Source organism: Coregonus lavaretus (genome assembly GCF_964263955.1).
Source record: "Coregonus lavaretus genome assembly, chromosome: 1".
NCBI classification, from domain to species: Eukaryota; Metazoa; Chordata; class Actinopteri; order Salmoniformes; family Salmonidae; genus Coregonus; species Coregonus lavaretus.
This window is the reverse complement of record NC_139988.1, coordinates 17,197,825-17,214,322: the sequence shown is the minus strand read 5'-3', so window position 1 is coordinate 17,214,322 and position 16,498 is coordinate 17,197,825. Positions and strand designations below refer to the sequence as shown.

At 41.6% G+C, this 16,498-nt stretch overlaps 1 protein-coding gene across 3 annotated transcripts; it reads left to right on the top strand.

Annotated features, from left to right (window-relative positions):
* Positions 1 to 2,064: 2,064 nt before the first annotated feature.
* On the top strand, positions 2,065 to 15,891 carry LOC311127662 (thyrotroph embryonic factor-like; the record flags this gene model as incomplete). Of its 3 annotated transcripts, none has more annotated exons than XM_084159521.1 (5): positions 2,065 to 2,313; positions 13,366 to 13,722; positions 14,363 to 14,583; positions 15,151 to 15,362; positions 15,645 to 15,752. In XM_084159521.1, exons 1-5 carry the CDS (start codon positions 2,235 to 2,237, stop codon positions 15,664 to 15,666), a joined length of 891 nt encoding a protein of 296 aa, XP_084015647.1. In that variant the 5' UTR covers positions 2,065 to 2,234. The 3 variants fall into 3 exon arrangements, with proteins under 3 accessions (XP_084015647.1, XP_084015648.1, XP_084015646.1); XM_084159522.1 differs by lacking the exon at positions 2,065 to 2,313 and adding an exon at positions 12,259 to 12,622 and having other exon boundaries at positions 15,645 to 15,891; XM_084159520.1 differs by lacking the exons at positions 2,065 to 2,313; positions 15,645 to 15,752 and adding an exon at positions 12,259 to 12,622 and having other exon boundaries at positions 15,151 to 15,366.
* Positions 15,892 to 16,498: the final 607 nt, after the last annotated feature.

Sequence of the window (16,498 nt, the reverse complement as noted above, 5' to 3'; positions counted from 1 at the left end):
AAATAACACATTTCACTGCACCTATCCGGTGTATGTGACAATATAAATTAATATTCTGGGTGTGGACCAGAGAGCTGACCATCAATCCCACATTACATTTCTTGAGTAGAAGAAATCCCTTTATTTGCATACTCAAAATAATAGACGTTTATTTATAGTCAAGAAATACAGGTTTCTTATATATTGCACTACTTTACCTCAAAGGAATAAACCGAATACTACTTATATCCAATATGCTTAATCCTATTTTATGTCAGAATATATAGAGATTTTTTAATATTTTTTATTGAACCTTTATTTAACTAGGCAAGGTTAAGAACAAATTCTTATTTACAATGACGACCTACCCCGGCCAAACTCGGACAACGCTGGGCCAATTTTGCGCCGCCCTATGGGACTGCAGTGCCTTAGACCGCTGCGCCACTTGGGAGCCCAATATATCAGTGACCTACAGTATTTAGAAAATATACTGAACAAAAATATAAATGCAACTTGCAACAATTTCCAGATGTTTACTGAGTTACAGTTCATATAAGGAAATCAGTCAATTGAAATCAATTCATTAGGCCCTAATCAATGGATTTCACGACTGGGCAGGGGTGCAGCCATTGGTGGGCCTGGGAGGACATGGGCCCACCCACTGGGGAGCCAGGCCCAGCCAATCGGAATTAGTTTTTCCTCACAAAAGGGCTTTATTACAGACAGAAATACTCCTCGGTTTCATCAGCTGTTCCGGTGGCTGGTCTCAGACGATCCCGCAGGTGAAGAAGCCGGATGTGGAGGTCCTGGATGTGGAGGCCGGTTGGACATTCTACCAGATTCTCTAAAATGATGTTGGAAGCGGTTTATGGTAGAGAAATTAACATTAAATTATCTGGCAACAGCTCTGGTAGACATTCTTGCAGTCTGCATACCAATTGCACGCTCCCTCCAAACTTAAGACCTCTGTGTTGTGTGACAAAAATGCACATTTTAGAGTGGCTGTTCATTGTCCCCAGCACAAGGTGCAACTGTGTAACGATCATGCTGTGTAATCAGGTTCTTGATATGCCACACCTGACAGGTGGATGGATTGTCTTGTCAAAGGAGAAATGTTCACTAACAGGGATGTAAACACATTTGTACAAAAAATGAGAGCTTTTTTTGCATATTGGAACATTTCTGGGATCTTTTATTTCAGCTCATGAAACATGGGACCATCACATTACATGTTGCTTTTATATTTTTATTCAGTAAACAAACTACAGCAGGAGGCAATTTCAGAGGTTTTTTGTAGAGCACATACAAAGATTTGTATAACTATTCCAAGATAGACCACAGCATGTCATTTAAAATGGGAACAAATGAGTCACAGTGGGCAGAACAAGCCCCCCAAAAAACAAGCAACGAGGGGGGCAGGAGCCAACCACGATCTAGCGAGAGCCTATTGGCGCGTTCTAGCATGTATTTGCATATTTCCGTTAGGGAACGCCTACGCTGAAGTGCGCGTGTGCAATTCCTCAATTCGCCCTTGCACTCATTCGAAACAAAACATTATTTATTTTTTACTTTGGCAAGGGGTAAAATCTACAAAACTTAGTCCACTCTGTTCGTAACAGATTCTAGTTTTGAGAACAGAAAACTGTATTGAGATCAAATGTTTCATCGATGATACAATTAGCATAATGTCAGCAAAAATCCATCTCGCCCAGTCTTCTCCCAATGCCGGCCACTGGGCTTCCTCTCATCACCATATTTGGTAGTGAGTGGAAACGCCAACCGGATCCTTGTCACTTATACATCCAGTGAAATATCTGGCTCATTGTTCTATCTGTGTTTCTTTCGTAACAAGAACATACGCAGTTTTTTTATTGGGTAATCCCGTAAACGCTTGAAATTGGCTTTCCATTTTGTCAGACAGCAGCAGAAACCTATCACGAATCTTTCCGTCGTTGTTATTATAATTGTGTGTGAATACCTGGCAGTGATTGGCTAGATCAGCCATGCTTGGGAAAAACCAATGGAAAAACAAGGCGCTAAGGGGGCGGAATAGGCTACTGTACAAACCTTGTGGTCGGTAAAGAAAGTTTCAGTTTTCTCAGTTGTCCATCAAAATGTCGTTTTACATGTGCATTTTTGTATTCTGTTGAACTTGGAAGCGTTGACAAATATTTTCACCTTCATATATCTGCTCCAGCTTTTAATTGATAGTCAGACCAGGTGATCTATAAAAGCGTTTAGAAAAATCGAGAAAGATGTCTTATTTTGAGATTCCGGAGATTTTCAAAGCTCTGCTCGAGGACCCCTTCACTATTCCAACCCTTGATTCCAACGGTAAGAAGAAGCGAAATAATCGTATTTTTCTGTGTGCAAATTGTCAATAAATTGCATTGTGACTGAATGAACAGGACTAATGGTAACCCAGCGCGATAGTAAATTAATCCACGCGCGACAATGTTGCAACTCAAAACGTGTTTGATACAGTACGTTTATGTTTGCAACAAATGTATGTGAACAGTCTCTTAGACTATAAATACAATATGTTGGAGTGATTTCTCCCTGCGTATCCTATATATTACATAACTTCAATAAAATCCTGGTGCCATTTTGACAGTGTCAGTTAGCCTTGGCAATTTGGTAACGAGAATGACCTCAGATTAGCCTAGTGTGTAAGAGCGTTGGCCCAGTAACCGAAAGGTGGCTGATTCGAGGTAGCCTAGAGGTTCAGAGCGTTGGGCTAGTAACCAAAAGGTTGCAGGTTCGAATCCCCGAGCCGGCAAGGTGGACAAATCTGCCCTTATGCCCTTGACCAGTGCAGTTAACCCAACAACTGCTCCCCAGGCGTGAACGTCGATTAAGGCAGCCCCTGCACCTAACTGATTCAAAGGGATTGGGTTAAATGAGGAAGACATATTTCGGTTGCATGAATTCAGTTGTGCAACTGACTATATCCTTGTTCACACTTCAGGCCTTAACGCTCTGGAGTCTAGGTTCAAAAGGCTTCTTAACAGCTTCTACCCCCAAGCCATACGACTCCTGAACAGCTAATCAAATGGCTACCAGGACTATTTGATTTGAATAAAGTAAACCTGTTGGTAGTGAACGTCACCATGATTGTGTTCACTCATGTACACAAGAAGTAAAATGAGTTTAATACCTTTGCTCTTTCAGCCACACGGTTCCGCTTGCTGAAGCACACCCGTCTGAATGTGGTGGCTTTCCTGAGCGAACTGCCCAAAACGCAACATGACACTGCATTCAGTAGACTGTCCAAACAGCAAGTTACAAGTGACCAAATCGGATTTGGGTGTGTTCAGACAGCAGTCATTTGCTGAAATGGTTACACTAGTTGTCATAGTAACGACGGGTGTATGCGCAGTGGTGTAGGCTGATTGGTGGTAGTGGTGCTCGTTTTTCCTATCACTGAGAAGTTATGTAGCAAGCTAAGGTGACAACAATGCTTGCCATGGACGTTTCCCAGTTGCTTTGAATGTTCAAAATCATAGTGTATGAACACTTTTTTAAAGCCTCAAAGGATAAGATGATCCAACTTTCAAAACAAATCATTTTTGGCTAGCCACAGCAGTGAACTAACTAGCTAGGTAGCTGTTTAGCTTTCTAGCACATTCACTAATTTGTTTGTAAACAACTAACAAGCTAGTTAGCTACCACATGTTCTTGTCAAACTGTCAACAGAGTAGTTACTAACTGTAAGTCTCTCTGGATAAGAGCTTCTGCTAAATGACTAAAATGTAGTTAGCAGGCAACAATATATGCCAAATAAGTCTAAAAACCACATGAGGGCAAATAAATCAGATTTGACCTTCAGACACAAGTCACATTGCCGGGAATCAGATTTGTATCTGACTTCAAACCACCTATGAAGGTGTTTTGAAATTAGGCTTGAAATATCCGATTGTGCTTTTTGGCTGTTCAGACTGCAGGAAAATGCAAATAAATAGGATTTGAGTCACTTCAAACTTCCAATGTGAACACGGCTTAAGTATCCCCTTTCCCTAATCAACATGCCAGCATCATGTGGTATACACCAGTGAAATGTATAATCAAAGACAGTATGAAGATACGCAGAAACTGCTTCTCCAATAGAAATCCACGATCATGCTTGTAGGCGATGTCATGGCGACGTTGGCTAGCTAAGCTCATGCGCAGAAACACGTCATCGGGTCTAACGGTCGGCTCGCACCGAACTGCGCATGTGCAGGCCGTCAAATCAAAGGCACTCCTTCGATATAAAGTTGTTTTTGACAAAAATTAAAATGTGTCAGTTTGTCACTTTCACAAGGTTAGAGTAATAACATGTTAAACTACTTAAGGCATTGTCTTGAATCTAGCTTGTGCCTTTTAGATTTTGAGGAAATGAACAACTAAGGAAGAATGTTTCACTTCTCTCATTGACTTCTCTAACCCCAAACCCCGGCCTGGTCTGCTTCGCAAGCAGGGCCTAAAATTAACTTTTTCGTCCAGCAGCCACTGTGGCGGGTATATAAAAAAAAAAATCGACCAGCCACTCCAATTTTTTAACCAGCCAAAATATATTTTTCACGATAATTACATATAAAAAAAACAGATGACCATGCTTTGTAATGTTTCTAAAACAAGAAATGTATTAGTAAAAATGTATGTGCTATATTGCTCAATTTCATTAAACTTTTTGTGACCCAAGTCTTTTAATCAATATATCAGAGACAAAATGTTCAGGTGCCCCTTTAAGGGCGGACGGTTACCATGGTAACGGGGCCACTTGAGGCCTGTCACGTGTGTGTCTGTGTGTGAGAGAGATTTGGGGTCTGACTAGGGCGTCTCTTCACTATCAGTTGAAGCAGCAGACTCAAACTAACGTTGAAAAACAACCGAGCTTGTGAACAAAACAATGTAAATTAGACCAAGTTTCATGCGTGTGCGCAGCGCCTCCAAAAATTTATCTATCAGCACTTCATTCATTGCGCACAGCTCCCCTGCCAGGCAGTGTTGCTGCACAAGGTGGGATATGTATTTTCCAAAACATGCATCCTGTTTGCAACAAGGCACTAAAGTAATACTGCCAGAAATGTGGCAATACAACACATTACTGAGTACCACTCTCCATATTTTCAAGCATAGTGGTGGCTGCATTATGTTATGGGTATGCTTGTAATCGTTAAGGACTGGGGAGTTTTTAAGGATAAAAAATAAACGGAACGGAGCTAAGCACAGGCAAAATCCTAGAGGAAAACCTGGTTCAGTCTGCTTTCCATCAAACACTTTGAGATTAATTCAACTTTCAGCTGGACAATGACCTAAAAACACAAGGCCAAATCTACACTGGAGTTGCTTACCAAGAAGACTGAATGTTCCTGAGTGGCCGACTTACAGTTTTGACTTAAATCTGTTTGAAAATCTAAGGCAAGACCTGAAAATGGTTGTCTAGCAATGACCAACAACCAAGTTGACAGAGCTTGAAGAATTCTGAAGTGAATAATGGGCAAATATTGTACAATCCAGGTGTGGAAAGCTCTTCGAGACTTACCCAGAAAGACTCACAGCTGTAATCGTTGCCAAAGGTGCTTTTACAAAGTATTGACTAAGGGGTGTGAATACTTATGTAATTTAGATATTTCTGTATATTTTTCAATACATTTCGAAAAACATTTTCACTTTATGGGGTATTGTGTGTAGATGGGTAAGAGAAAAAATCTATTTAATCCATTTTGAATTCAGGCAGTAACACAACCAAATGTGGAATAAGTCAAGGGCTATGAATACTTTCTGAAGGCACTGTAAAACCTAATGACTAATGATGCAACCTGTCCACATACAGTAACAAATAATACAGACTGTAAACACATAGCTCACTAATCTTGTGATACCCTCTTCCCATATCCAAACCAATTGCTGATTATTAGACACATTTACACAAATGTTTTTGAGGCCTTGGGAGACACAGTTAATGTAACTGTCCGGGTGGCCATTTGATTAATTGTTCAGCAGTCTTATGGCTAGAAGCTGTTAAGGAGCCTTTTGGTCCTAGACTTGGCGCTGCAGTAGAAGAGAGAACAGTCTATGACTTGGGTGACTGGACTTTGACAATTTTTTGGCCTTTCTTCTGACACCACCTAGTATATAGGTCCTGGATGGCAGGAAGCTTGGACCCAGTGATGTACTGGGCCGTACGCACTACCCTCTGTAGGGCCTTACGGTCAGATGCCGAGCAGTTGCCATACCAGGCGGTGATGCAACCGGTCAGGATGCTCTCGATGGTGCAGCTGTATAACTTTCTGAGGATCTGGGGACCCATGCCAAATCTTTTACATTTTAGTCATTTAGCAGACGCTCTTATCCAGAGCGACTTACAGGAGCAATTAGGGTTAAGTGCCTTGCTTAAGGGCACATCGACAGATTTTCACCTAGTCGGTTCGGGGATTAGAACCAGCGACCTTTCGGTTACTGGCACAACGCTCTTACCCACTAAGCTACCTGCCGCCCTCAGTCTCCTGAGGGGGAAAAGGTGTTGTCGTGCCCTCTTTACGACTGTCTTTGTGTGTTTGGACCATGATAGTTCATTGGTGATGTGGACACATTTTTACATTTTAGTCATTTAGCAGACGCTCTTATCCAGAGCGACTTACAGTTAGTGAGTGCATACATTTTTCATACTGGCCCCCCGTGGGAATCGAACCCACAACCCTGGCGTTGCAAGCGCCATGCTCTACCAACTGAGCTACAGGAGTTGACCACCAAGGAACTTGGAACTCTCGAACCGCTCTAATACAGCCCTGTCGATGTTAATGGGGCATACATATTGGTGCCTTTGGCATGCGTAGTGTGATCTCTCACATGAGGGGAGAAGGACAAAGTGCAAAGTCATGCTGGCAGCACCGGTAATTCCCTGGAAGTCCATCCGCCCGTCTTGATGATGACTTTGATGCACTCTTGGCTCCTTCATACCATATCACCCCCTTGGATGGACTTGTTTATAAGGCCTTCATAGATGCTGCACAAATCATTCAGAAGCAAACATCCAGAGGGTAAAAAAAGGTTATGCCACAAGTGCCAGATGTACAGTGGACCTGATACACCTTTTATACTGTATATTAGGACTATCAACAGCTTTTCAATAATTTGTGAAGCATCTACAGTGAGGGAAAAAAGTATTTGATCCCCTGCTGATTTTGTATGTTTACCCACTGATAAAGAAATGATCAGTCTATAATTTTAATGGTAGGTTTATTTGAACAGTGGGAGACAGAATAACAACAACAAAATCCAGAAAAAACGCATGTCAAAAATGTTAGAAATTGATTTGCATTTTAATGAGGGAAATAAGTATTTGACCCCCTCTCAATCAGAAAGATTTCTGGCTCCCAGGTGTCTTTTATACAGGTAACGAGCTGAGATTAGGAGCACACTCTTAAAGGGAGTGCTCCTAATCTCAGTTTGTTACCTGTATAAAAGACACCTGTCCACAGAAGCAATCAATCAATCAGATTCCAAAACTCTCCACCATGGCCAAGACCAAAGAGCTCTCCAAGGATGTCAGGGACAAGATTGTAGACCTACACAAGGCTGGAATGGGCTACAAGACCATCGCCAAGCCGCTTGGTGAGAAGGTGACAACAGTTGGTGCGACTATTCGCAAATGGAAGAAACACAAAATAACTGTCAATCTCCCTCGGCCTGGGGCTCCATGCAAGATCTCACCTCGTGGAGTTGCAATGATCATGAGAACGGTGAGGAATCAGCCCAGAACTACACGGGAGGATCTTGTCAATGATCTCAAGGCAGCTGGGACCATAGTCACCAAGAAAACAATTGGTAACACACTACGCCGTGAAGGACTGAAATCCTGCAGCGCCCGCAAGGTCCCCCTGCTCAAGAAAGCACATATACATGCCCGTCTGAAGTTTGCCAATGAACATCTGAATGATTCAGAAGAGAACTGGGTTAAAGTGTTGTGGTCAGATGAGACCAAAATGGAGCTCTTTGGCATCAACTCAACTCGCCGTGTTTGGAGGAGGAGGAATGCTGCCTATGACCCCAAGAACACCATCCCCACCGTCAAACATGGAGGTGGAAACATTATGCTTTGGGGGTGTTTTTCTGCTCAGCCAGGGCATTGAAAATGGGTCGTGGATGGGTATTCCAGCATGACAATGACCCAAAACACACGGCCAAGGCAACAAAGGAGTGGCTCAAGAAGAAGCACATTAAGGTCCTGGAGTGGCCTAGCCAGTCTCCAGACCTTAATCCCATAGAAAATCTGTGGAGGGAGCTGAAGGTTTGAGTTGCCAAACGTCAGCCTCGAAACCTTAATGACTTGGAGAAGATCTGCAAAGAGGAGTGGGACAAACTCCCTCCTGAGATGTGTGCAAACCTGGTGGCCAACTACAAGAAACGTCTGACCTCTGTGATTGCCAACAAGAGTTTTGCCACCAAGTACTAAATCATGTTTTGCAGAGGGGTCAAATACTTATTTCCCTCATTAAAATGCAAATCAATTTATAACATTTTTGACATGTGTTTTTCTGGATTTTTTTGTTGTTATTCTGTCTCTCACTGTTCAAATAAACCTACCATTAAAATTATAGACTGATCATTTCTTTGTCAGTGGGCAAACTTACAAAATCAGCAGGGGATCAAATAGTTTTTTCCCTCACAGTATGTAGGCAGTGGTGGAAAAAGTACCCATTTGTCATACTTGAGTAAAAGTAAAGATACCTTAATAGAAAATGACCTAAGTAAAAGTTAAAGTCACCCAGTAAAATCCTACTTGAGTAAAAGTCTAACAGCAGAATTTGGTTTTAAATATACTTAATTATCAAAAATAAAAGTATAAATAATTTCAAATTCCTTATATTAAGAAAACCAGAAGGCACCATTTTCTTGTTTTTTTAATTTATGGATAGCCAGGGGCACGCTCCAACACTCAGACATAATTTACAAACTGCATGGGTTTAGAGAGTCCACTAGATCATAGGCAGTAGGGATGACCAGGGATGTTCTCTTGATAAGTGTATAAAATATACAATTTTCCTGTCCTGCTAAGCATTCAAAATGTAACAAGTACTTTTGGGTGTCAGGGTAAATGTATGGAGTAAAAAGTACATTATTTTCTTTAGGAATGTAGTGAAGTAAAAGTAAAAGTTGTCAAATAGAAAGAGTAAAGTACAGATACCCCAAAAAACTACTTAAGTAGTACTTGAAAGTATTTTTACTTAAGTACTTTACACCACTGTATGTAGGCCTTGTAAATGATTTATGAAGGTGTCATAAAGACATAGCAGTGGACAGCATCTCTGTTTTCTCCCCTCTTGCTGTGGTGTGGATGCTAGACTAGCTCTGCTTCAGAGGAGGCTGGTGGGAGGAGCTATGCTATACAGACAGTACAGCACACTCTCTACTCTATCTTACGCCTCAGACTACAGTACATGAATGCTGTCCTTGCCTCTGCTTGATCAGTTTGAAAACAAATGTTTGACAACTCGCAATTTAGCAAAATGTTTTTAGTAAGGGCTTGTGCATTTGGTTTTCAGTGGAGGCAGCTGAGGGGAGGACGGCTCATAATAATGGCTGGAATGGAGTATAATGGCTGGAACGGAGTGAATGGAATGGTTTCAAACACATCAGCAGCCTCCACTGGTGTATATGCATATGAAGGCCCATGTCTGAACATACACTACCGGTCAAAAGTTTTCGAACACCTACTCATTCAAGGGTTTCTCTTTATTTTTACTATTTTCTACATTGTAGAATAATAGTGAAGACACCAAAACTATGAAATAACACATGGAATCATGTAGTAACCAAAAAAGTGTTAAACAAATCAAAATATATTTTAGATTTGAGATTCTTCAAATAGCCACCCTTTGCCTTGATGACAGCTTTGCACACTCTTGGCATTCTCTCAACCAGCTTCACCTGGAATGCTTTTCCAACAGTCTTGAAGGAGTTCCCACATATGCTGAGCACTTGTTGGCTGCTTTTCCTTCACTCTGCGGTCCGACTCATCCCAAACCATCTACATTTGGTTGAGTTCGGGGGGTTGTGGAGGCCAGGTCATCTGATGCAACACTCCATCACTCTCCTTCTTGGTAAAATAGCCTGGACGTGTGTTGGGTCATTGTCCTGTTGAAAATCAAATGATAGTCCCACTAAGCCCAACCCAGATGGGATGGCGTGTCGCTGCAGAATGCTGTGGTAGCCATGCTGGTTAAGTGTGCCTTGAATTCTAAATAAATCACAGACAATGTCACAAGCAAAGCACCCCCACACCATAACACTTCCTCCTCCATGCTTTATGGTGGAAAATACACATGCAGAGATCATCCAATCACCCACACCGCATCTCACAAAGACACTGCAGTTGGAACCAAAAATCTCCAATTTGGACTCCAGACCAAAGGTCACATTTCCACTGGTCTAATGTCCATTGCACGTTTTTCTTGGCCCAAGTAAGTCTCTTCTTATTATTGGTGTCCTTTAGTAGTGTTTTTTTTTGCAGCAATTCGACGATGAAGGCCTGAATCACACAGTCTCCTCTGAACAGTTGATGTTGAGATGTGTCTGTGACTTGAACTCTGAAGCATTTATTTGGGCTGCAATTCCTGAGGCTGGTAACTCTCTAATGAACGTATGCTCTGCAACAGAGGTAACTCTGGGTCTTCCATTCCAGTGGCGGTCCTCATGAGAGCCAGTTTCATCATAGCGCTTTGATGGTTTTTGCAACTGCACTTGAAGAAACTTTCAAAGTTCTTGAAATGTTCCGTATTGACTGACCTTCATGTCTTAAAGTAATGATGGACTGTAGTTTCTCTTTGCTTATTTGAGCTATTCTTGCCATAATATGGACTTGGTCTTTTACCAAATAGGGCTATCTTCTGTGTCACTACCTTGTCACAACACAACTGATTGGCTCAAATGCATTAAGAAGGAAAGAAATTCCACAAATTAACTTTTAAGAAGGGACACCTCTTAATTGAAATGCATTCCAGGTGACTACCTCATGAAGCTGGTTAAGAGAATGCCAAGAGTGTGCAAAGCTGTCACCCCCCCAAAAAATTGTAAAGTGGTTATCCCACTGGCTATAGGGTGAATGCACCAATTTGTGAGTCGCTCTGGATAAGAGTGTCTGCTAAATGACGTAAATGTGCCCTTGAGCAAGGCACTTAACCCTAATTGCTCCTGTAAGTCGCTCTGGATAAGAGCGTCTGCTAAATGACTAAAATGTAAATGTAAATGTATTTGAAGAATCTCAAATATAAAATATTTTGATTTGTTTAACACTTTTTTGGTTACTACATGATTCCATGTGTGTTATTTCATAGTTTTGATGTCTTCACTATTATTCAACAATGTAGAAAATAGTAAAAATAAAGAGAAACCCTTGAATGAGTAGGTGTTCTAAAACGTTTAACTGGTAGCGTATGTAGTAGGCTGTTTAGTGTCTAGACTATTGTACTGTTTATAGTAAAGCATCATGCTTAATGTCAGTGACTGGCACAATAATATATTAGAGATGTCCATAAATACAGTGACTGAAAAAAATGTGTCATGGCAAAATGGCAGTTAGTAAAATAGCGAGCCCTGTCTCAATTGCATAGCTCCGCACCTCCCCCTGGCTATGCAGCAGAGCAGACCCGTCCTTCACGTGTACTCAAGTTGCATAGGAGGCGCTCACTGCGCAGTCTTCATAGATCTCCATGTTTTTTTAGCTTACGATGGCTGCACGTGTGTTGCCCTGTGAGAACGAACCAGGGCCCGGTTTCCCTTGATCTTTGCCTTAAAATGCTTTTGAGAAACCGGGCAATTTATTATTCACATTTGCTATGTTATATGGCATAGGCTAGACAATAAAACAAATGTTATTTTCTCACAAAGGAGACCAACTGCCTGTAGATTCTTGTTTGATGCCCAGTATAGCTGGTAAAATAAATAGGTCTAAAAACACATCTGTTCCTAAAGACATTGTCAAAGAACATTTTGACACTGCATGCATAGCTGTAATTTACTGTAACTACACACCAACTCTACTAACATTTGCTTTCATAAATGACTGTCTAAGTCTAACTTATGGATATATATAATTGAGGTTGCTCCACCCTCCCAACGTGTTTTCCTCTAATTCATGCAGTTACAATATGGATATATAATTCGGTCAACCAATGGTATGCCACACCTTGCCTACATCGCTCAGAGAATGTTAATATTCATAATGATAGAGAAGAAGCGCACCAATCAGAACAGGGCTGTTGTATATTTTCTACTCGAGGTGCGGTATCAGTTGACCAACTAAACGTTTTTTGTTGCTGTATTTGTAGAATCGGGTCATACTCTGAAGAGGTAGCCTAAAGTCGTGTCGTTAGCTGTTACATTGTAACCTTTAGCCAAATTGCAGTTTCACTAACGGATACTTTTCTTTCACGGAGAGGAGATTCTGTTACATTACCTTAGGCTTCATTGTTGAAGGAGCCTAGCTTTAAATTTAGTTTAGCTTTAAATTTAGTTTTTGTGTAATTGGCGTAAAAAATGTCTGGAGAGCCGATTACCACCAAACTGGAAACCTTCATGGGGTCACCGAGTGCGTTTCCCGTTGTATTGAAGAAAATAATGGAAATGCCCCCACCGAATTTACTCGAGGGCGACGATGGTAAGTCTAAATGCTTCTCTGTGTCGGGTTTGAACGCATCGTTTGTTCTAGGCAAATAACTGAGAAGAGGCCGAATTTTGCCGGATAAAGCCGAATGCGAATACAATTTACGCAATGTAGTAAATTGGTACGCAGAATCAAACCCTTTCTATCTGTTGTTTTTATAGTGTTATGATCTATAAGCATTCAGCTATCCCTTCATCTGAATTGAAACTAAAATTAGGTAGCTACACTTTAGTCCTGTGGCTCGCAGACGGCACACAAGTGTTAATGTGAAGTGCACAAGGACAGTAAAATGCCTTTATTGCAAGCGCCAACAACAATGGAGTAATCAATATCAATGTAGCACTAAAAATAACGTACGGCTAGTTGACAGTAAATTCCTTTCCCCACTCTCCACCTCATCACAACTCAGTAACTTCACTGGAACCACTATTAGTAGGTCACATATTTTTATGTCTAGTAGTGTCAAGGACCCTTTCTACCAAATACTGATGTAGTATTTCATCATCTCTTCCATTGCTTGAAACATGGAGCCTGCATGATAATACTTGTGGGTTTGATTGTCACATGGACCACTTTTTATATATGTCCTGAGTGTAAAATGGCTGTGGATAAAACCATCTACTGAATTACCATGTAAAATAAACCCTTTTCCAATGACTGTCTTCTCCTCCACTTGTTTTATCCAGCCTGCCATAACTCATAACATTAACCAATGCTCTTCTGTTTTGCTGCCACAGACAATGACAAGGAGAAGCTGCTTACGGGGGACAATGTGGACCTTGAAGGAGGGAGTGGGATGGGTCCGTCGGCTGCCCTGACCCCCGCTATCTGGGATAAGACCATCCCGTACAACGGGGAGACCTTCCACCTGGAGTACATGGACCTGGAGGAGTTCCTCATGGAGAACGGCATCTCCACCTCATCCCTGGACGATGCTCTCAACATGGAGAAGACAGAGAAGCCCACCACCATGGCAGCCAAGCCCAAGACAGCCCCAGCCGCCCCCATTTCCCTGCTGCCCATCCTGGAGCTGGATCAGTGTGAGGAGGAGGTCACTATCACCCTCAACAGTGTTGACATCGCAGACGACACAGGTAGGCCGACATCTGTGAGACCTTTAGGGCCTTATGCATTTAAATATGAGTCTGTTAGTGTTATTACATAGGTTGTTACACTGGTAGTTACATGGTATAATGTGTAAGTAATACAAAAAGTTACCCAAAAAAAATTCATTAAAGATCAAAGGAAACCAACTAAGTTGTTCTCGGTTCTGCCATAGACAGTCAGACATGTCAGTCTGAGCACCAAGGACACACATGACACATGTACAGGGTAACACATGCTGGTGTGTTTTGAATGTCATTCAAGGCTGTATGCACTGTCACTGCTGTAGATGGTGGTGAAAATAGATTGTAGCTATGCTTACCAACAGACGTGGGCTGGGCTCCGTTGAGGCCATCCTTTATCAAATGTAGAAGCCTTTAACTTGATGTCTGACAATTTGAGTCACTGGATTTATTTTAATCTACTCCAGTTCCTGGATATAATAAGGATATAGCAAAATATATGGTTTTGGAACAGGACTTACAATACTTGCAGTCTCACGTAATAGAATGTCCCATTTACACCAGGAGCATTTATTTACCAACCCTTAAAACTGATAGTAGCATTTGCCCATTAACCCAAATGGTATACTTGAACCCTAATGCTTGGTCACCTGTGTTTCCCCCACAGAGGTGGTGACAGACAAGGACAGGCTGACCCCTGAACCCATCGACCCAGAGGAGATTGAGGTGGACGTGAACTTTGAACCAGATCCTACAGACCTGGTGCTGTCCAGCGTTCCTGGTGGAGAGCTGTTCAACCCACGCAAACACAAGTTCTCAGAGGAGGAACTCAAACCACAACCCATGATCAAGAAGGCCAAGAAGGTGTATGTACCTGAGGATTCTAAGGTAAGTCAGAGACATGGAGGTTGGAAATGTGGGTGTGGTATGTAGGTAGGTGTACACAGCTTTTTCTAATTTCAAGAAGAGGAATTGGATTTTGTTTTAAACAATTGTTATATTTAATTTTGTATGACATTACCATCAGTTAGTTCATTCAGTCATTCTGAAGGTCGCTTTAAATAACTTATCACCAGTGAGGGAAAACAAGTGTTTGCTTTTCAAGGACGCTTTCATTAACTTAGCAGCGACAATAACTTAGCAGCGACATTGAATTGAAAGCATGCTCTCAGCATCAAGGTCGCTTTCAATAACAACCCTGTTCTCTCTCTGTCTTTCTCTCGGTACTCTCTCTCTCTCGTCTTTCTCTCGGTACTCTCTCTCTCTCTGTCTTTTTCTCGGTTCTCTGTCTTTCTCTCGGTACTCTCTCTCTCTCTCTCTCTGTCTTTCTCTCGGTACTCTCTCTCTCTCTCTGTCTTTCTCTCGGTACTCACTCTCTGTCTTTCTCTCGGTACTCTCTCTCTCTCCGTCTTTCTCTTTCCCCCTCTCTCTACACCTCTCTCTCCTCCTCACCAGGATGAAAAGTACTGGCACAGGAGGAAGAAGAACAATGTGGCCGCGAAGCGTTCCCGGGACGCACGGCGACTCAAGGAGAACCAGATCACGGTGCGGGCGGCGTTCCTGGAGCGTGAGAACACGGCGCTACGACAGGAAGTGGGCGAGCTACGGAAGGACTTTTCCCGCAGCAAGAATGTTGTGGCCCGCTACGCAGCCAAATTCGGAGCGCTGTAAGGGACCAAACACAGACAACCGCTGGCCGTTGCACACAGATTGCATCAGCCAGTCACTTCATTTTGGTCAGGTCACTAAGTAGTAACATCATTAGTTTATTGTGGTCAGCAATCAGTTGTGAGTACCCACTGTTGCACTACTCACATTTCCTTTAACACAAGTTTGAAGAATTGATTACTAATGTGATGATGAAACATTAACCCTCCCCTCTTCACCTCATGTTAAGTCCTCCTCTTCCTTTCCTGGTAAATCATCAACTTTTTCTCTTTTCTTTCAAGTGCCCCGCTGGAAGACCAGTAGACTGCTAGTGATTTATTTGTGGCAAAACAAATAAATAAATGAGTCAAATGGAATGGATTGATCAGAAGATGAAGAAGAACAGGACTGTGTGGAATTTTAGGACCCCTGCGTATAGTTTTTTATTAGATTTGAATATTTAAGTGCTTATTTAAATTCATTTAATGACAATGTGTATTTTTGGTCATGTTTGGTACACCATTGGCCAGTAAAAAGATGATTGTGTTCATATTTTGAGGGATTGAGATTGGTTGGGTGAGGGTGGGTGGGTGGGTGGGTGGGTGACATTTTAGTAAGTAAACTGAAAAGTTTTTTTTATCTTTTAGGGTTTTAGTCTAAACTAGCACGGCTTATACTTTTACTGTAAACTTTGGTCTCAATGGGACTTCCCCTGCAAAATAAAACGGTTAAATTAAATACATAAATAACCGTCAAATCAAATAACTCAAGTTAATCAGGGGACTATTACTGCTTGGTAGTAGTTTTAAAACCATGTTAGTAAGACCTTCAAAACAAATCTCTTCCTGTACAAGTACATGTTAAAACTTGCTCCAAACTGTACATAATGCTTGGCAATATTTCAGTCTCTCTGTCTTCTCTGCTCTTGGATTCTTGTCATTTCAAGGAAATTGATTTGCTCTTCAGGTTCTCAGTGTTTTGTGTTTTTTTTTATTAAGAAATGCTTCAGAAAGTGGTGTACAGTATAGAATCCACTAAATGTAGGTAAATAGTAGCAGAGCTATATTTTCTAGACTTTTTCCTTATTTTAAAATATAACTTGATACAAACACATTATAAACCAGTTGACTTACAGTTTCTATGACGTAACTGCAAT